At 37.0% G+C, this 20,541-nt stretch overlaps 2 protein-coding genes across 23 annotated transcripts in view; one reads left to right on the forward strand and one right to left on the reverse strand.

Moving 5' to 3' along the window:
- TMEM243 (transmembrane protein 243) overlaps positions 1-7,828 on the forward strand; it is a 150,811-nt gene extending 142,983 nt beyond the window's left edge. For 11 of the 12 annotated variants that reach the window (XM_078342975.1, XM_078342976.1, XM_078342973.1 and 8 more), the window contains 3 exons: positions 4,882-4,932; positions 5,952-6,056; positions 7,228-7,828. In XM_078342975.1, coding sequence (XP_078199101.1) covers positions 4,882-4,932; positions 5,952-6,056; positions 7,228-7,350 — 279 coding nt within the window. In that variant the 3' untranslated portion in view covers positions 7,351-7,828. Of the gene's footprint in view, positions 1-137; positions 307-4,881; positions 4,933-5,951; positions 6,057-7,227 lie in introns of those variants that run through there. The other variant, XM_035253945.3, reaches the window with a different exon arrangement.
- DMTF1 (cyclin D binding myb like transcription factor 1) overlaps positions 7,658-20,541 on the reverse strand; it is a 45,827-nt gene continuing 32,943 nt past the window's right edge. For 7 of the 11 annotated variants that reach the window (XM_035253936.3, XM_002751640.7, XM_078342962.1 and 4 more), the window contains 8 exons: positions 19,227-19,455; positions 17,857-18,008; positions 15,560-15,769; positions 12,875-12,960; positions 10,632-10,787; positions 9,889-10,269; positions 9,144-9,288; positions 7,658-8,932 (listed from right to left, as the gene is read on the reverse strand). In XM_035253936.3, coding sequence (XP_035109827.1) covers positions 8,823-8,932; positions 9,144-9,288; positions 9,889-10,269; positions 10,632-10,787; positions 12,875-12,960; positions 15,560-15,769; positions 17,857-18,008; positions 19,227-19,455 — 1,469 coding nt within the window. In that variant the 3' untranslated portion in view covers positions 7,658-8,822. The remainder of the gene's footprint in view (positions 8,933-9,143; positions 9,289-9,888; positions 10,270-10,631; positions 10,788-12,874; positions 12,961-15,559; positions 15,770-17,856; positions 18,009-19,226; positions 19,456-20,541) is intronic. The other 4 variants (XM_078342966.1, XM_035253938.3, XM_078342965.1 and 1 more) reach the window with 1 other exon arrangement.

Here is a 20,541-nt window from a genome sequence, read left to right on the forward strand (position 1 = left end):
TTTGCCATTGGTTAATTAGGTTAGGGTTTAATTATAGTAGCACATGCCCTTCAGATTCATTTTAGAATTGGACAAAACATTGCCATGGAAATGGAAGGCCGAATACAATGTTACTTGCTATGTTAACATTCCAAAATGTTTAGAACCAGGATATTCCCAGGGAGCTGAGGAGCTGAGGGCAGAGCTAGCTTTTGGTTATTTCGGATGTTTTTGCCAGTTTCCTCCCAGGACTGTCATTATCACCTGATCATTTAAAATGAGTTTGAGGTTCTCCTAGTATCAAGTTGCTGGCTAATGACTGACCAGGCAAGTATAGGGGTTCTCTGGTTTTTAATCACTAGGAGATTAGTCCTTCTTCTCTGGCTCAAGTGCAGTCTGGTTATTCAGAACCATAAAGTGTAAGAACTGGAAGCGACCAGGTATCATTTAGCCCAGTCTTCTCATTTGACAGTCAAATGGATTAAGGAATTCTTTGGAGGTCACAAAGCTAGCTAGTGACAGAATTAGATGAGAACCTTGGTTTCTTGACTGTCTGGAGGTCCATATTTATTAGTTTAAGGACTGTTAGATCTTTTGAACTGCTCATTAAGCCTGCATTTTGCAAAGAGCATTGGATAGGAAGCTTTTTGCCATTACCTAGGTGGGCAACCTTTGGCAAGTCAGTCTTATGGAACCTAGTTACCCATTGGTAAATGGAGATAACATATTCCTTACTTGTCTTAGAGTTTCTTTCCACCATTCCAGATACAAACCAGTTGCATATACTTCCATCTTTTTCTTGTTCCTCATTTCAAAGGAAGACAAATCCTTTGGGCTCAGGCTGATCTCTTCACTCTGCATTGCAACCTAGCTCTTTTCAGCTGTCATGAAACTTGGTCAACAATCTCCATTTGTCCCATTGCTTTTTTGTAACAACAATGCTTTTGTTCTCCCATGGGTCTTTGGGAGAACAAACTCCCATGGGAGTTTCTTTCATGAACCATCCATCCTTTCCTTTTCATCTGCTAGTCCTTCAGAGTTTTGACTAGTATTCGCTCCCTGACTGCCCAAGATAGCTCACTTTCTCTCTTCTTGGTGCCCTCCTGAACTCTGGTAGTATAAACTTCTGGAAGGTAGAGATGGTTTTATTCACTTTTGTATTTGCATCTGAATTACGATAATGTTTAAATGCATAAATAAATGGCTTATGAGGTGATATATGTGAAATCTGTATATATACACATGTATATGTGCATACAATGTTTATTTTTATGTTCATGTATATATGAATTCAGACTATCTCTTAACCTGTTGCAGAATATTTGGTCTTTGGGAAGGATATCCTAACTGTATCCTGTCCTCTCAGCAGGCAAGGATCCAGGCTAATTGCCATCTGGTCTCCTGTCAAGTTTCCTTATGGAGTGAAAATAAGCAATAATACAAGGTTTAAAATTATGGTAGGAGAAATGAGTTATGGTAGGTAGAACTGGAGTGAAAATAAAACTAGGGAGGAGACAGAGCTAGTTTCTGTGAGAAATAATTGAGTTAATAGAGACTAGCTATAGAAGTAGAAATCTGAGTTTGTTTATTCCATTAACAGCAAAGTTTAAATGTAGTATTCATTTTTCTTCATGTACTCTAGTTCTGATTTGGAGCATATTATTCCCCAAACTGTCCTTTGAAGTGTTAATTAACTAGCCATTTAATTATTCTCTATTATCCTTTTTGGAGATTGGGAGCTAGAAGAGCTGCTAAAGCCCTGAAAAATAATCTCTAGCCCCAGGGAAGGAGCTCCACCCTGTGATTTGAACTTAAATATTCGAGAATGGCTCATTTTAGACTAAACTTTAGAGCACTGCATCTCCATTTTAAATGTGTACACAAATTACCAGATCTTGTTAAAATGCAGATTCAGATTTAGTTGGTTTCAGTGAGGCCTAAGAGTCTGCATTTCTAACAGGCTCTCAGGTGAGGCTGATGTGCTGGTTCACAGACTACATTTTGAGTAGCAAGTTTAAAAGAGAGCATTAGAAGATGGCTTTTGAAGTTAACTCTGCATACCTTGGATTCTTGCTTATGTCGATGGCAGAAGGTCTTGTCTTGGAGAAGGAAAATACTCTGAGAAACACTTCTGCCATGTCCTAAATAGTTCATCCTCTGTTGGGAATCTCTGAAGGGATCACTGCATTATAACAATAACTGATATTCATGAAGATCAGTTGGAATTCTGTTCAGTGAGTGTCTAAAAGGCAGGCAGGAAAGTATTGATTAAAGTTTAGGTATATTTTCATCAGGATGATTAAAATCAGTTATGTGGATAAATTCAACCACGTGGAACAAAATCACCTATGAGGAAATACTCATTCTTGAAAGATAAGCATTTATTGTAGTACTTTGCTAATAGGCTTTTTGAGGTGTCATCTGCCACTTGCCATCTTTGCCTAGACCAGCACTAGCATTCTAGGTTTTCTTTGGGTGAGAAGTATAAATGGAGAAAAGAGGCCTGGCATTGAATCCTGTCTTTATTAGTTAGTGGTATTGAGACCTTGGGCAAGTTCTGTTTCCCTGAGCCTGTTTTGCTGCCTGTGAAATAGTCATATTGCCATTTCATCCCAGAATTTTTAAGTAGAGTATTGGTGAATGCTCTTGGCATAGTTACTATCCTTTTACCATTATTTTCCTCCTACTTTGATCCTGGTAGGCAACTTGCTGTGTGCCATTTGGCAATTAGTGATTTATTGACTTGGCTTCTATTGGTGGGAGGGCTGTTGTGAGCTGTGCAGTTTTTTGTTTGGCAAATTCCTGGACCTCAGAGAGAAGCCAGATATGCTTTCTTCTCACAAACAGTGGGGCTCCCATAGATTTTGTCTCTATACACATTTTATGTTAAACACACACTTATTCGTCCCTTGTGGGAAACAGTTAACGTGATTGGTGACTTGTCCCTGGGTCTCTTTCCTAACAAGCGGTCCTAATTTCAGGCTCCTGTGTGCTGTGTAGGCTTCTCTAGCTGAGGTGGTGGTAAGATCTATTCTGAGTCCTCTGGAGTTCGGAGTTCAGTTTCTTCTGTTCTGTAACCTTTCAGTTGCAGTGGCCTTGGTTTGGAGTTGTGGTTTGTCCTTGGTTAAATCACGCACACCCAATACGTGGCTTTCTTACACACTTTCCCTCCTAATTGTGCCTCTTTACCTTCTTTGGATTCCTTTTTTTTTTTTTGAGACGGAGTTTCGCTCTTGTTACCCAGGCTGGCCAGTGCAATGGCGTGATCTTGGCTCACCGCAACCTCTGCCTCCTGGGTTCAGGCAATTCTCCTGCCTCAGCCTCCTGAGTAGCGGGGATTACAGGCACGCGCCACCATGCCCAGCTAATATTTTGTATTTTTAGTAGAGACGGGGTTTCACCAAGTTGACCAGGATGGTCTCAATCTCTTGACCTCGTGATCCACCCGCCTCGGCCTCCCAAAGTGCTGGGATTACAGGCTTGAGCCACCGCGCCCGGCCAACTTCTTTGGATTCTTCTCTCTAAAAGCGGACAACTTGGAAAAGAGAATTCAGTTGCTGCTCTGTGATTGTTCCCGTGTCCGTCCCATCTCTGAGGCTTTGTTTATTGGCAGCCTGCCTTCCATATCCTGCTGTTCTTTGCTCAGACCCTGTCAAAACAATGTAGCAGATGACTGACTGGTTAAAGACTCGGCTTTGACTTCTCAAAAATAAGACTGCATATCATTCTCATTGGTCATAAAGTAGTGTTTCCTAATTAGGTCTTAAACCCTAACTTTAATCTGTAGTTCTGCAACCTATATACTTTACCTTTTTAATAGTACCTGAAACTAATTCTAACCAGTGACCTGGATTTAGGAATCTCTAGTTTCAAAATTGCTTCTAACTTGCTATGTGTCTTTTCGCAAATAATTTAACCACACTGGGCCTAAATTTACTTTAACCTGTAAAATTAGGATTGGATCAGTTTTTCAAATACTTCTTTATTGTTGGTTGGGGTGGGGATGGGAATGACAAGAAAGCTCAGTAGGTGGGTTCTTCATTCAGTCAAGATCTACTGAAGGCTTTCACTATTAAATAACTTGGAAAAACTACTGGATTGGATGATCTTTTAAGATCACAAGGTCCAAGTCTTGGCACTGTAGGATCCATCCCTTTTAACCATAGTGTCTACTTTTAGATTAGACAAGGATCCCTAAGCTGTATTACAAATATAGTTCCAAATGCTACTCTACATCTAGTCTGGTTCCTGATACTTTGTCAGAGTCAGAGACTTGCTCTGTTGCCAGGCTGGAGTGCAGTGGCGCAGTCTTAGCTCACTGCTTCCTGGGTTCAAGCAATTCTTCTGCCTCAGCCTCCCGAGTAGCTGGGACTACAGGCTTGTGCTACCATGTCCAGCTAATTTTTGTATTTTTAGTAGAGATGGGGTTTCACCATGTTAGCCAGGATGGTCTCAATCTTCTGACCTCATGATCTGTCCACCTTGGCCTCCCAAAGTGCTAGGATTACAGGTGTGAGCCACTGCCCCTGGCATGGCTCCTGATACTTTTAACCGATGCTCTGGCCTGGCCATTCCTGCGGTGCCTGTCCTTCTCCTTTGGCTCATACTATTTTCAGCAGCACATGCATTATTTGTAAGCCTCCCTTCCCCATTCCATACTACCCAATCAAGACTCTAGTGTAAACATCCTCTCTTTTCTTCCCTAGTTGGCCTTTTCCCAAAGTACATTTTCCACTCTTAAGACTTAGTACACTGTGCTTTGGTAGATTTATGTGTAAAGCTCAGAAAAGGGCTGGACCTTGGGTTTCTTTGTTGTAAACCACCCTAATGCCTTGCCTTGTACTATACTGAAGGTAACATGGATTCAAGCACATATGGCTTAAAAACTCTTTTCTCTTTCAGGATCGAATCATCAATTTAGTTGTTGGCAGTTTAACATCCTTACTGATTCTAGTAAGTATCTTTATTCTGTGAACCTCACCCAGGCTCTTAGCCAAAGTTTTAAAAACTTGAGTATTAATTATGGTTAACTTCCCCCCACAAAAAAATACTTAAAAGGGGCTAGGATATGAGCATAAGCATTCCACTCATAGTTACGTAAGTGCTTTTAATTTTATTACCACAAAATTGCAACTGCTAACTGGAGTAGCTAGTTTAATTTTCACACCCTCTCCCCACTGAATATGTGAAATAGTGCAAGTCAGATAACTTGGTTTTCAGATAATTGAGTTTATTATGTTTTGCTAGTAAATTTGTAAAAATATCAGTGGCTAGTAGCCACTTTCTTCTGTCATAATCCACCATAATTCCCCATTTCTATCAATGCTTTATTTTGTTCCTAAGGAACATAACATCCATTACCCTTTGGTCAAATTTAAAAAGACTTGGTCCCAGTATATAGTAATTTTACTGTATACATCCTGTAAAATACAGCTGGAGTTATCACAATGAAATTCTTCAAAGCTGTATTTTCCATAATTTGACATTTTTTTCACACATTTTCATTAAATTTAAGAGAATTTGTTTTTTCCATGGCTGCTGAATGAAAAGATTGCCTGTAATGCAGCATCTGTGATAGAACCACATGATATTAAAGTCTTTCAGTGTGTTTCATAATGTTGTAGCAAAACCAGCTTTTATTCATTTTTGGTAGGAATATTTAAAATAACAAAATGGCTAGAACTTTTCCCAGTAGAATCATTAATCCTGGGAGTGAGGTTTAATGAGGTTATTTTGGGATCAGCTAGTTTGTTCTCTCCTTTCATAAGGGAAAGGTTAGAAAAGGAGGACGTACTAAGATAACTCAAGCATATTTATAATTACTTATTACTAACATTCTAGAAAGCAACTTGGTGGCAGATGAAATTTTACAACGTGAAGTATTTTGTAGTGTTGTGTTGCTTAGACTCCAGTCAGTAATTACCAGGTCTTGGCTTAAGCATTAAGGCCTTACATAATTTCTCTTCACACAGGTAACGCTGATCAGCGCTTTTGTTTTCCCTCAACTACCTCCGAAACCGTTGAATATATTTTTTGCTGTCTGCATCTCTTTGAGTAGCATTACTGCCTGCATACTTGTAAGTATCTTCAACAATTTAAACAATGTTCTTGAGGGTTTAATGTTGCGATGCTTGGGACAGAAATTTTCAGAGCTTTGGGTCTATACAAAAGGGTCTCTAATTGTATCCCCATTCTCCCCCTCAAAATATGTTAGAATTCTCAATGAGTTTCTCCTTTTCTCCTGAATCCCAAAGTTGTAACCCCAAAGAGAAACTCTACTCTCATGATAACTAAAGGAAAAAAAAAAAGAGTGGAAAGACTAATTTAGGTGACCAAAGATTTAATTCATCTTTACTCAAGGACTATATAGGGGCCAATAGTCTTTGGGAAATGCCAGTTACTGCTAAGGGAAGAGGTAGAGCACTCTGGATTTAATTTTAATGACTATAAAATTAGTCTTAATCTACCTGTTTGTCCTGCACAGTGGAAGTATTAACACCAGGACCTCCTGGGAAATCTAAAGCTGCAGTTGTATTGTTGTCATATTTGATTTACTTCAAATGTTTCTTTTCTGGTAAAGAAACAAGGATGGTGGTGGCACCTCAGTGTTCAATCATGCATTAGTTGGCTGTTGTTTTATGTCCCTTGAGAGGCAGAATCAAAGAGTAAACCCTTAAAAACAATTGTTTTGAACTGTTAAATCATAATAGTAATTTGCCTATCTGAGTTAAAAGTAAACGAGGAGACATCTCCAAGTGTTCTACTTCACTGATCCTGTTGTTTACTCCTATGACCTGAAAGAACTGGTCCACCCCACTAACTTCAAGCCTAAAGTGACTAACAATGAACTAGTTTAATCCAAATATATACATTATGGAAGCCCTATTTTGTATAGCAGTCTGAATCAACTGTATGAATCATATGAATCTAAATGTCATCTTCCTTTACTGTTAACTAATATGTCCAGGTATATGTTCTTCAGTAGCTTGCCAAATGACTGGTGGACCAATACAGGTTTGAAAACAGGAAAGTAAACTGAGAAAGTAGGAATAAGTTTGATCTTGGATGTCAAAAACTCAGAGTTTTTCACTGAAATTCTGGCTGCATTGGTCTGAGGAATGTAGAGACCTCAGAATATGGAGAATGTCTCATTTAGGGGAATAAACAAACACTAATGAAATTTGAAATCGGTAGAGAAAATGTTACTAAATTTTAATTGCTAATAAACTTTAATTATTCTTCTTTTAGATCTACTGGTATCGACAAGGAGACTTAGAACCGAAGTTTAGAAAGCTAATTTACTATATCATATTTTCTATCATCATGTTGTGTATATGTGCAAACCTGTACTTCCATGATGTGGGAAGGTGAGGCTGCCAAGGAGAAGTACTTACCAGGACTCTTCAAAATGATACATTAGGACAGTGAGTAATTTTTGGATAAGGTATGCTGAAGAATCTCCTGCAGAAGTCTGATACATGATTTTCATGTTAATTGTAAATGTAAATTCCCTCTTGCAAGGGAGACATATCTTAGATCACTTTGCTTTTTAAAGAGCTGACGTTGCACCTAAACATTCCAACCCTTAAAGCTCAAACAGCACAAGAAATTTTCACTTTAGAAATGAACATTTTTATAATGTGATTGCACGGCAAAAGGCTATGTAACCAACAAAATCTTGCGTTTTAAGACAAATATTCTTTTATTTTGTTAAACTGAATATACAATTGTTCCCTAGGCAACCAACTTTTGCTTTATAACTACAATTTAATTCCACGTTAACAAAACACAGTCAAAAGACAACTTTGTGAAGATCTAATTACAATAATAAATAAAATAATTTATACAAGGTTTTTTTTCTTGACTTTTCTATAGGGGTCATATTCATTAAAAACCCAAGAGGCTATCTTTGCCTTTAACCCTTCTGCAGTATAGGAATGACTTAGATTTGTTTACTTTTGTTATAGAAGGAAGTATCGTTTTGTTTTTTCAAACTGCCTGAGATGAAAGGTTATACCGTACCCCACCAGCTAACACACTAAATGAATGACAAACTATTTTCTGGGTAATTTATATAGCAAAATGTAATAAATGCTCATGGTATCAAGGATAGACAACATTACTTCCTTCCCCATTTAGTCTTACTTCAAAGTGTTAACTTTGTAAACTAATGACAGTGGTTTCTGAGGGGGTGAAAACTGCTTAGCTTCTGGTGGGTTTTGTTACAATGCTTATCCATATTCCCTTTAAAAGTAACAAAAAGCCCTGTAGTGAATTTTAACCCTTTTTAATGCTTTCCTCTTTACCCTGCCTAAATCAGCCCCCACTGCCAGCAATGGGTTAATCAAATGTGACCACCTCCTACGTTCTCTGTACTTGTATGCTGGTCAAGTCTCAAACTTGTTCTTCTTAAAGAACAGAAGATCACTGGTAAGCTCCAGACCATGTTGAAATGAACTAGAACCAGGCTTACTTGAGAGTGTGTCATGTCTGATCTTTAGTGAAACTGTACTTTTTAAAACCACAGCATTTAAGCTTTTGTGATTTTAAACTTTTTTCAGTGGCTGAAGTGAATGAAATTCCCTACTGCCATGTAAATACTCAACATAGGGATTTATGCTTAAAACTCCCAGCCTCCACTTAACTATACACTGTCATAAAACTCAACATCAGATGATGTGTTTAAAGGAGGTAAAAAGTCATAGCAGCAACAATGTGTGTGGCTTAAACACTGTAGCTATTTAAATTGGTAAATTAAGCCTCTTGGGGGTTGCTCCTATTTCTTTGAAGATGTTGTAATTAACAGTGGGGCTTGCTTGAACTGCTTACTTTTAGGAATTATTCTAATGACAGTTTACCAAATCTTCGACATCCTTTGAATCTTCAGAAACAGGACTGCCCAATGATGATCCAATGATATTTGATTCTTCCTGATGATGTTGGAGTATGGGATCTGTAATGAGTTTCAAGTTAGTCTTAAATGTATGTATTTATTCTCTAATCCATACTAAGAATTTAAGGTATTCTACCACAGTGTAGAACTTTAACAAGACTAGTATCTTTCTTACTAGGATCAAGAAAGACTGAAACAACTGAATTAAATGTCTGTCTGATTTTTCCACCTAAAATTTATCAGGCACATAGTAAGTATTATATTACAGTACCTGTTAGTGTTGTCAAAGGCAAGACAGATTCAGTATCTATAACATCAGATGCCTGGATAAAGCCATGTGGTGAAGGAACGATAAGTATTGTTTCATCATCAATTGTTTGATCAACTTGCTCTTCTATAGTGGGAGACTCTAAACCCTAAATAACATTTAAAAAAAAAGAGAGATTGACTCATACTCCTTACTAATCTTCCTTAAATTCCCAGGCATGTGTAGGTTAGACTTAAACATAACCCATTTGAAAACTAGAACATAAAGACATAAAAACGTCTTAAAGGGACAAAAGATGACCTCATGACCTAACATACCGTTAACAAAAAAGAACTTAAAAGGACTGATTCAGTTATAGGTCGGCTGAATATAACAGAAGAAACAACACTGTTAGTGTAGGATGATGTTCCTAGGCTGAACCACAAAGATCGAATACTAATCACACTCAGGAAAAATGCTTCTATGGGTTCTAACAACATTTCTCAATGTATTGTAGGTAAAGAGGGAAAAGTTTTAGTGAGGAAATGTGGTAACAAAGAACGTGATTTTCTTATTCTTCCTGACTTCCACAGGATCTCTGCCTGCCCATTTCTGCCAGCAACACTGTTTGTGAGCTCTAAGGTCAGGGTCTGAATGAACTTAATTTAGTGAGTCTAAAGATAAAAGGAAGGAGTCTTTCCCAAACTGCAGGCTTTTGAGGCTCAAGGCAAGAACCCATTCAGTTGTTCTTTAAGTACAACTTACTTACCTCAGTAACATAAGTGCTGGCTAAATCAGAGGGTGATTCCTCCTCTTGTTTAAGGTCGGTGTCAGAGATTTCTTCTTCTGTTCTGACCATAACACTATTCATCAGTTCTGTGCTATTTTGGTCACTGAATTTGGATACATGAGCATCATTAAATGATGGCTCCACAGTCATCTTAGGGTGATGAATTTCATCTGGGAAAGTGTCTGCTTCTAGGGCATCTGGAGGCTCAGGAAAATCAGATGACTGAGTATCACTATCTACTGTCAGTTCTGCTTGGGATATGGAAGAAGTGATGTCCTCTGTGGCAACAGTTTGAATGATGACTCTTGGTGTGTGACACTGCACTGTAACATTATCACTTGTGTTCAACAAATGTTCTGGCTATAAAACATTAAAGAACCAGTTAATCAAGTGACATTTATGGGGATACCCCACTGTCTCCTCCCACATCTCTTACCTCTGGAACTGTAATACTTCTATCTCTATTCTTCTAGAACCCTTGTACTTTACTTGCTAGGGCCTTTGTTCTCCTAATGTCCCTATTCTAATGTATATCCATCTTGAATAAAGAGAAGTGATGAGAGATACACCCCTGTGAAGGCCAGAGTGATGGTGTAATATACCGTGCCTGGAACAACAGCAGTAGGAAGCACTGTTTAGAAAACTACCTTATATTTTGATCCTTATCAGCTAATCCAGGTCCATAACAGGTACTCAAAAATTAAGTAATTTATGTAACATACGGATAAAGCATGAACAATGATCTGTTCGGGAGAAGCAGGAGCAGCAGTTGTCAGGGTTACTGTGGGACTAGCCGTCAGAGTTAGGGGAAGGCCTTGGCTTGAGCTTGTTTGAAGTAGGTAGGTCCCTGGAGTGCCAGTGGGCTGTAGATGAAAAGACTAAAGGAAAAAGAAAAATAAGATAACAATGATTAAGTCTACTTTTATATCCAAAAACAGGGACTGAGTTTAGTTTACTAGACACAGATGAACTTACCCATTATGAAGGTACAAACAAGTAATACAACGTAGGGCATGATTGTCTCAAGTCATTACCTAGCCTGGAGGTTTAAGAGGCTACTCTTTGCTCCTGTGTATGTCTCTGGTCTGGTCTCAGCTATTTGTTTCAGGGTACCAAGACAGATGTATGAACCACTGTTTCCAGTGCAGTAACTCACAACACCCCATTGACCCCTCTTTTATAAAAACTGGCAGTCCCCTAGTTAAAAAAAAAAAAAGTATAACAGCAGTGTTTACTTACTTTAACACATTTTTTCAGTGTGATTTTAGGAAATATCTTTTACAGAAAGGGACAAATAGCAATGTTCGGCTGAAGGAAAAAGATCTTTATTAAATACATTTTCTTTTGAAATTTTTAAAGGAGGCATAATAAAATTATTGACCAATAAATCTTTAACCTTTCAGTTTTTATGTAGAAACTATAAGCTTCTATATAAAAAATGAGTTAGGTTTCTCTTGATATTCTAAAGTATTTGCACTTAAAATATGTCTCGGGGTTAAAATCGTGTAGCCTGTTTTTTTTTTCCAATATAGTCTTGTGGACTTAGCTAAAACACTTCTTCTGGGTACTAAATCTCCAAATACAGGTTTTCTTATTGCTAAAGTGGAGATAGTAACTATTTCTCATAGTTTAGAATTAGAAATGATTATGAAAGTGCCTGGTACTCTGTGAGGACTCAATTTCTTTTCTTTCTTTCTATAAAGTGAAAGCTAATCATTTTCCTAAAAGTTGCATATATTAATCACATAGGGTGAGGCATTATTATAAATACTTTATATGGACATGTGTATATATGTGTTTTATTTAATATACTTAAATACATTTAATTTTCACAATTTTTTAAAGCTGGAATACTATTATCCCATTAATAAATTAAGGAAAAGCCTACATATTGTGACCCCATAAGTAAAAACCGGAACATATACCTCAACTCAAATATGTAGGGTGTGTGTGTATAGTTTACCAGGGGAGTAGGCTTTAAAAAAAAAGTATAATGAAGTTTTCTACTGTGTCAAATGGTTGTCTTAAACATCCCCATTTCACAGACCACTAGATTAGGAAACTGACTTAGGTTAAGTAAGCTGCCAGTGAAAGTTTCAGAGTGTACTATTACTTCTTGATTTAATTTCAATAAAATTCATATTTTCTTAATGAAATATGGGTTTAATTGTTTTGGAAAGCAGGGCATTCAGTCATGTTCCACTTTTATCCTATACTTTGTTGCAGGAAACCATTTTTTGATCTACAGATTTGCTTATTTTGGACATTTCAAATAAATGGGAGGCAAATACTATGTGATATTTTGTGTTAATCTGGTTTCGTTCATTTAGCCTATTTTTTAAGGTTCATCCCTGTTGTACCATGTTTCAGTATTGTCATCCCTTTTCATTCCTGAGTAATATTTGCATGACAATAGCACATTTTATCAATTTTTCTGTCGCTAGACATTTTGGTTATTTAATGCCATGAACGTTCATGTACAAGTTTTTATTGGACAGATATTTTAATTTTTCTTAGGTGAACCTGGGATTAGAATAGATGGATCCTTTGGTAACTGTACCTAGCCTCTTCAGGAGCTACAAGACATTTCCAAAGCTGCTAAGACACTTAGCCCTGGGACTTTTAAATTTTGTATCCCCAGTAGCTAGTATAGTGTTTACTGAATGTCATTAAAGAGCTCAAGATTAGTTTGTCCACAAACTTCTCATATAACCAATATGAAGTTATTAATTATAACTCAATACAAATCCATAGAATGTGTATATTCATTAGCATTGTCATTTTCCTATATATAAATAACATTTTGGTTTATAAACAGATGAGAGAAAAGCTGATAAAAGTAGAAGTCTGCTTTAGTCTACCATTCAGTTTGGTCTGATTTTTATATTTGTTTATATGATTTATAAAAGTGATACCAACTGATATTATGCATAAAAATGGCCAAAATATATGAAGTATTACTCACTGGAAGAATCTCAAATGTCTGTAGTGTTCCACTGTTTAGTGTTATTGTTTCTGAGTCAACGGTAGCAGCAGGAGAGTCTGTTGAAGCTGTGTTAAGAACAAGGACAACAATAAATGTTTTGTAAATTTAAATTTCTCCAGTGTACTCCATTATCATGAAGGCAACTTAATAGTAATTTGCCTGAAGACCTGAAGTCATTTATATTTCTTATGAGAGATAAGGAATATAATTGTCTGGGGTGACATATAGTGCAAAAGTGGGCTAACTATGGCCCATAAATCCAGCCTGTTGCCAGTTTTTGTAAATAAAGTATTACTGGAATACAAGCACACCTATTGCTTTATATATTTTTTGTGGTTACTTCAGCACTATAACAGAGTTGAGTACCTGTGACAGACACCAGAAGGCCCACAAAACCTAAAGTATTACTATATCTTTTCCTTTGTAGAAAAGGTTTGCTAACCCTTGGTATACACAACATTAAGTGTTTCTAATGGTAGGAAGTAAGAGGAACACACTAAAGCCAACCTGCAAAATGACAGAAACTTGGTAAAAACTAGTTTTCTTGTATACCTGGGTAAGCAGTATGGATGTCTGGACTAGAAGTCCAAAAATGCTAGGCTTTAATCACTTCCTAGCAACATAAACCTGGGTAAATAACTTTAATTCAAGCTAATGTTCAGATATTTTTACCTGTCCCACCTACCTCATAGAGCTGTGAGGATCAAAACTGCTTAACATTTGAAAACAAATGTTAAGACAGCATTATTTCATAAGACCACATTTGGGAGACTGCATAAAGATCAGAGAGTATAATCTCTTTACATGTGTGTTAACTGATCAACATCTGCTCAAGGTTAAATAGAACTAAAAAGGTCATCTTTCTTAGTGCTTGCAGTCATACCTATATGTGGAATATGATTTGGAATTGACTTTTATGTGTAGTGTTTATTATAGTTTATTAAATTCTGTACAACACTTCTCAGCTGTTTAAAAGGAATCTAATCCCCTTATGAATAGAAATGCACTTGATTTGTATTATTCATCTTACTGTTTGATGGATCCTTAGGATCACAGCTATAATAATTAGATGTGATTCCAGACAAACTAAATCAAGGTTAGCAAACTACTGTCAGGGACAAATGTGGCTCAAGACCAATTAATGGTTTTTACATTTTCACAGGGTTGTTTAAAAGACTATCCTTCAGAATACCTATGTGGCCTGCAAAGCCTAAAATACTCATATTTGCTGCCTGGCTCATTACATAAAGAAATTTGCTGATCCCTGTCCCCTAACCTAAAAAATGAAAAGAGATTTTAGTTAGAATGCTACAAGTAATAGCTGGATTGTAGAACTCTTACTATATTCAGTTTTCTTGCTGAAGAGAGAAAATTCTAAATATTATTTTAAAATGATGCTATCCATATTAAGGTATCATTTATAAAATGTTTGTCTTCCCAATGGGTATGGTCAACTCAACAGCCAAGGAATACTAACATGCCCAGTCAATTTACAACCAATAGTAGCTCTCATATTCACTTGGACTAGTAATTTTAGTTGCTTTACAATCCTCAGACTGTAACAAAAACAAAAGAAATCCTTCATGCTTGATTACACTGGTAGAAAGATAACCAAATTCAAATTAGGACTTTAAGAGGTACGATTATAGGAGGTATGATTAGTTTAAATGTCTATAAGGTAACTTTGTCAAAATATATATATAGTGTTAAACACCAACATGTGGTTCTGTGATGCTCAATCAACTAGGGAATCATAATGGTATATCTGGAAATATGTAGTGTTTCAATTTCTTGTAATAACTTGTAAGAACTACTAACATTTTGTGGACAAGATCAAAAGACACTGAACATCCTGCAATGTGAAGGACAGTCCTACAAAAACCTGGCACTCAAAATGTCAACAATCGCCTGCAGCGATTAGTATTCTCTTGGGTATCTTTTCAAATGCATATAGCATCACGTAGACAAAAAAAATTGAGTGAAGAATATGGTTCTGAGAATTTCACCCTCATTCCTTTTATTGTCACTTCAAGACTGATAGGAATGGATAAAGATCAATTTGACTTACATCTGAAGAAAAAAATTTTCTCCTCACTCTTAACAATGGCCGGGGTTCCATAATCTCATTATGTACAAAACTGACAGACACTAAGGACAACAGGGGGGTCAAAAACAGTTCCCAATAAGAAACTGGCCCTTTACTCCCTGAAGCAAATCATTCTCAACCTTGCCAAAACTCATTTATTTACCATTCAGCCTCAAATCCATCCCCAATTTATATGTCTTTCTGGTAAAATGACTACATGTGACATACCTCTTGGTGAATTCTATTTCTTTGCTTGATTGACTGCTTTTTAGGTAGTTTTCTATCATTTTAATTTCTATTTTTAATAATTTCTATTAAGTCATTAATTTAAAAATCTAGAAATTAAGATGGTTTTAAATGGTTTATAATGGTTGGGCAACTGGTTATATATCCTTACTGCCATACATTCATTCTTTGTGCAAATATTAACTGAATTAAACAGAAAATATCTTAGATATCCTTTAGTTCATCGACTTGTATACATTTCTATTAACATTCTAGAAGACCAAAAGATATCAGAGACATTAACCAAATCATATAGGTCAAATAGCAAGGCATCTTGAGGATCAAACACTTACAGACATGGGTGATCTGGACTGGAATCTGCAATGCTGCCATGGGACTAGCAGAGATGGCTGTATTATCTTCCAAACGGGCTACTCTTATCTGAACATGCTGCACACTGGAATTGGTATTACTGTTTGGAGCTCCAGATCCTGATTTATTCTCCAAAAGCATTGGGTTGTTTTTTTGGTTCTCATGTAACTGTTTAAGACCTTTTATTAAGACTGAAGGGAGATGGGTAGACAAAAAGAACATTGATTCTCCGACAGACCACCATCTAAGCAGCATGGGAGGTGAGGGGAGGTAAGGAGGGAAAGTATTTGGAATAAATAATTGCATACTGAATATGAGAGCTTATAAAAATAAGATACTTTAAAATACAACATATCCTAAGATTTTTAAGAACATTATCCATCAAAACCAATTTTAATTCTTAATATTGTTATTCTTGCCATCTAAGGTTAATAATGTTTTTAAAAAGGTAGATATTGCAAAGAACGTGGAAACAGGACATTTTCTATTTCTATGGTGTCTTGATAGAATTATTTAGGAAGAACACTGGCAATGTTAAAGAATGTATTTTCATTTTTTAAATTAATGGTGTATGTTTTTCCTCCCAGGGCTCAGAGGCCCTTGACTGTGCATCTAGAGGTAGCAACTGATCTTTTCCAAACATTAATATGCTGTTCTTGCACAGGGAGGCCAATTCTAGACTTTGCTCTATTCATAATATACGTCTGTCCTCTACAACTGGATTTATTTTTGAGACAAGGTCTTGCTCTGTTGCTTAGGCTGGAGTACAATGGCATGTTCATAGCTCACTGTAGTCTCGAACCTCTGGGCTCAAGCCATCTTTCTGCCTCAGGCTCTTGCTCCCAAGTGGCTGGGACTACAAGCATGTGCCACCATGCCTGGCTAATTGGTTTGTATTTTTTTGTAGTAACAGCGTCTTGCTATGATGCCAAGGCTGGTCTCAAACTCCTAGCCTCAAATGATCCTCCTGCCTCAGCCTCCCAAAGTACTGGGATTACAGGTATGAGCCACTATACTGGCCTATAACTTGGTATTTAATTTTAAAAATCACATTTTCATCAAGCCAAAGTTCCTCAGTGTTCAGTTTTCCTTTGGAACAATGAAAGAGTATTATAACAAGGGGAATAAATTTAATAACTTAAAGAGACTGTACAACTCAGTACCTAAATGCAAAACAGGCAACAAAAAGTATGCTATGCTTCACTTTAAGCAAACCCAATTTAGATCTCTACATTTATGTAATAAATAAAATTAGAAAATTAGCCTTTGTTCTACAAAATTGCCACAGAATTTCTCTAAATAACACACCCAGTTATTTGAAATTATACTACTCACAAAAGTTGACTTAAACTTAGGTTTTCCGAAGTACATCTTTGTACAAAATAAAAATATAGTCATCAATCACTCAAGGATGGGGATACGTTCTGAGAAATGGGAGCCTTTAGGTGATTTTGTCATGGGATCATCGGAGTATAGTTACACAATCCTAGACAGTACAAGCCTATGACACACCTAGGCTAGAAGATATAGTCTGTTGCTCCTAGGCTACAATTCAAATACTGTAGGCAACTGTAATACAATGGCAAATATTTGTGTATCCAAACATAGAAAAAATACAGTAAAAATACAGTATTCTAATCTTGTGAGACCAATACTATGACATCTGTTGTTGACTGAAAGGGTGTAAGTGGCCAGCTATGCTGGCTCATATAGGTAATCCCAGCACATTGGGAAGCTGAGCTGGGAGGATCACTTGAACCCAGAAGTTGGAGACCAGCCTGGGTAACAGCACAACCTCATCTCTACCAAAAAAAAAAAAAAAAAAGCTGGGCATGGTGGTGTGTTCCTGTAGTCATAACTATTCAGGAGACTGAGGTGGGAAGATCACTTGAGTCCACAGGTTTAAGGTTACAATGAGCTGTGATCACACCACTGCATGAAAGCATGGACAACATAGCTAGACCCTGTCTCTAAAAACATAAAAATTAAACCGTTATGTGGCATGACTATATGTAGATTTTATTTCCTCCTCATAGTTTACGTAGAAGAACAAGGAGGAGTGTAAGTGTGTACATTTTCATTTTAGGAGCTTTAGGAATTACAAACCACATTAACTCTTCTCTGGGGAAGAAAACAATTACTGAGAGAAACAGGGCAGAAGTATAAGTAGAAATCTGCTATGATGCCTCTTCAGCTGAGGCAAAGAACTTCTAACCTCTCCTAAGGAGTAAATACAGTAAGAAAAGGGGAGGAGCTTAAAAAGCAAGTAATACATTACCAGGGAATGAAACATCCTTATGGTTTGCAATTTGCCTTTTGATAGTCCACCATTTACTTCGTAGCCATTGTGGTGAACGGACACTACTCCATCCTTCAGCTAACAGATCCCAGTTAATGTCATTTTCATCAGCTACATCAAGTTCTGCTATCCTACAGGTTACAAAATAAGCATCTGTTATATGTTAATTTTTCTGTAAGAACCCCTCCTCTGACTACAGGTGATGGTACTGGCAAATAAAGGGAATGCCAGGTTATGCCAATGAGATGCTATTGTTAAGTTCCAGGAGTGCAGATCTGCTTTCAGAGCTAACATTTAAGAAATACCAACAGCAACATCCTTTTGTTAAAGGTATAACCAATGGGCTAAACCATAAATGGTTAGAACCAGATGAGGCACTGTGAAGGAAAAGGAGTATGTTAAAGGTTAGTAAGAACAGATTTAGTTGTGTAGTGTTCCTGCAATGTTTCACAGTGTGGCATTTAAGTCATTTATTTCCTGCATCTGAGAGTTTCTATTGTTAAACAAAAATATTTAGAAATTACCTATTTAAAAAGATGACTAGTTGGAAAAAAAAACTATATTAAATACAAAATCCAAACCAAGATGACATAAAAACAGGAGGTGCAATCAAAAAATAACACAATAGTACAACAAAATTTGAGGTTTAAAAAAAATCTGTTTTCTAGCTTTGTCGTGATGATTTGATTTTCAGTAGGGAGTAGGCATGATGACAGTCTCTATTACCTCAGGGTCTTAAATAATTTCTTGTTGGTATTTTTGCCCATTTTAGTTAATGAGTCTTAATGGGTAAACCAACTACTTTAAAAAACTCCAGCCTGGGTAACAAGAGCAAAACTCTGTCTCAAAAAAAAAAAAAAAGCTATTTTTGAATTTGTATGAAATGGATGGACTTGGTCGACTTTGAAGGTGTGGAGGTTAACTACAGACTAGGCCCCCCTTCTTGGTAATCTTAGCACAGTAGCCAGGGATTGAAGGGCATGGAGACTGAACAGCCCTCTTATCCTAAACGTGGTCCCCCTGGGCTAGTACTGAGGCACATTGGTGGGACAGTGGAAAAGCTGCACTGCCGCTGCCTGTGCCATACCTGTTCTGTGGATATAGAGAGGACTTCAGTCTCCACGCCTTCAATCTGGTACTTTGCACGAACACTAAATGCACTAAAAAAGGAACAAACACAAATCAAAACATAAAAAGAGCTCAATATGAAATACTTAGGATCTTAAACAGTGCTCTAGGCTAAGGATAGTTTTCAGACTCTAGCCATCTAGGTAAACCAAAAGGGGAAAGTATCAAAACATCCACAGCAATTAAGTGGCTTTTGTCATTATAAGATTCAGGACACAAACCTGAGGATGAGATTGATTTCATCTTCCTTGGTCCATTCAGTACCCCCACTCTGTTTCCAATTCAGGTAATTGAGCCATTTAGAACGACACTGCTTTTCTGAGCGGGTACCCACTCGTTCAGCCACAGCTGCCCAAGACACACCTTGTGTGACTATGTCACCTGGCTCAGTGCTTGTTAATTCATGAACCACTTCTGCCAGTCTCTTTTCTTCTTCTTCTGTCCACTTCCCTGAAAGAAGGAAATTATCCAGACTACCACTGCTAACTTCTTTTACAAATCAGATTCAGCTCCTGTATTTACAAGGACTTGATGGGAAGTATGCAGTAGTACCAAGTGTTTGTTTCTGAATGACCCTCTGGTGGGAAACCATATATATCCAACAAAGACAGTTTCATTTCACTAGCCCAGTAAGGGTCTCAGTAGAAAATAAAATAATCCCAATGGCAAGTACTGACCAATTATGAAACTACAAAGAAGAATGTATTCTCAAGTTACACTAAGTCCTTTATCTATAAATAGTGAAATGGGAAGAGCTTCAACAGTGGCGAATAAACAAGAAATGGCATGCTGTTTTTCTTACTCTCACTTAGGATTCCCTGCTCTGCAAAAGTAGACTAAGTCCAAGAGGTCATTACTTATAGGAATGAATAATGAGGGACAAGGCAAATAACACTAATGGGCCCAACCTATTTTAGCAAAAACTCGGTTTCTACCATCTTCATTTCCGACCTACCAATTCCAGCTACTGTGATGAAATATTTAGTAAAGTCAGATACAAGTATTTATACATATTTTTATTCCTGTATTTTCTCAACACATAAACCCTCTAATTGATAATCTCAAATGTTCTTCGTGGTCTTTTTCTTATGGAACTAGAGCAGAAGAACAGAAAAAAAAATTTTTTTTTAAAAATCATCTTTACCTCTGTTTCCATTTTGTTATTACTAGCTAAAAACATCTAGAAAATTTCAAAAAGACTGTGTTCTTGCTTCGGGAATCCATTCATCTAGTAAATGCTTATTGAATTTTCATTATATGCTAAGCAGAGTTTTGAATACTGTGGATGAATTCAAGACCAAGTCCTACTCTCCTATTCTGGCATGATGCGAAAGGATGGGAATACTTTGAGATGTCCTGTTTTATGATGTGGCCTCTTGGGAAGATGTCACAAGATGAGAAGGAAGCAGGCAGATGAATCAATCCCTCAGGCTGGCAGTCACGGAATGGCACTGTGTCCTTCCAATTATGTTACCAAGAGGTTCTGTACTCATAGCATCTTACACGAACCTCTGATATCCTATCCTAAATCTAAAG

This window comes from Callithrix jacchus, chromosome 11, assembly GCF_049354715.1.
Source record: "Callithrix jacchus isolate 240 chromosome 11, calJac240_pri, whole genome shotgun sequence".
In the NCBI taxonomy this organism is placed as follows: domain Eukaryota; kingdom Metazoa; phylum Chordata; class Mammalia; order Primates; family Cebidae; genus Callithrix; species Callithrix jacchus.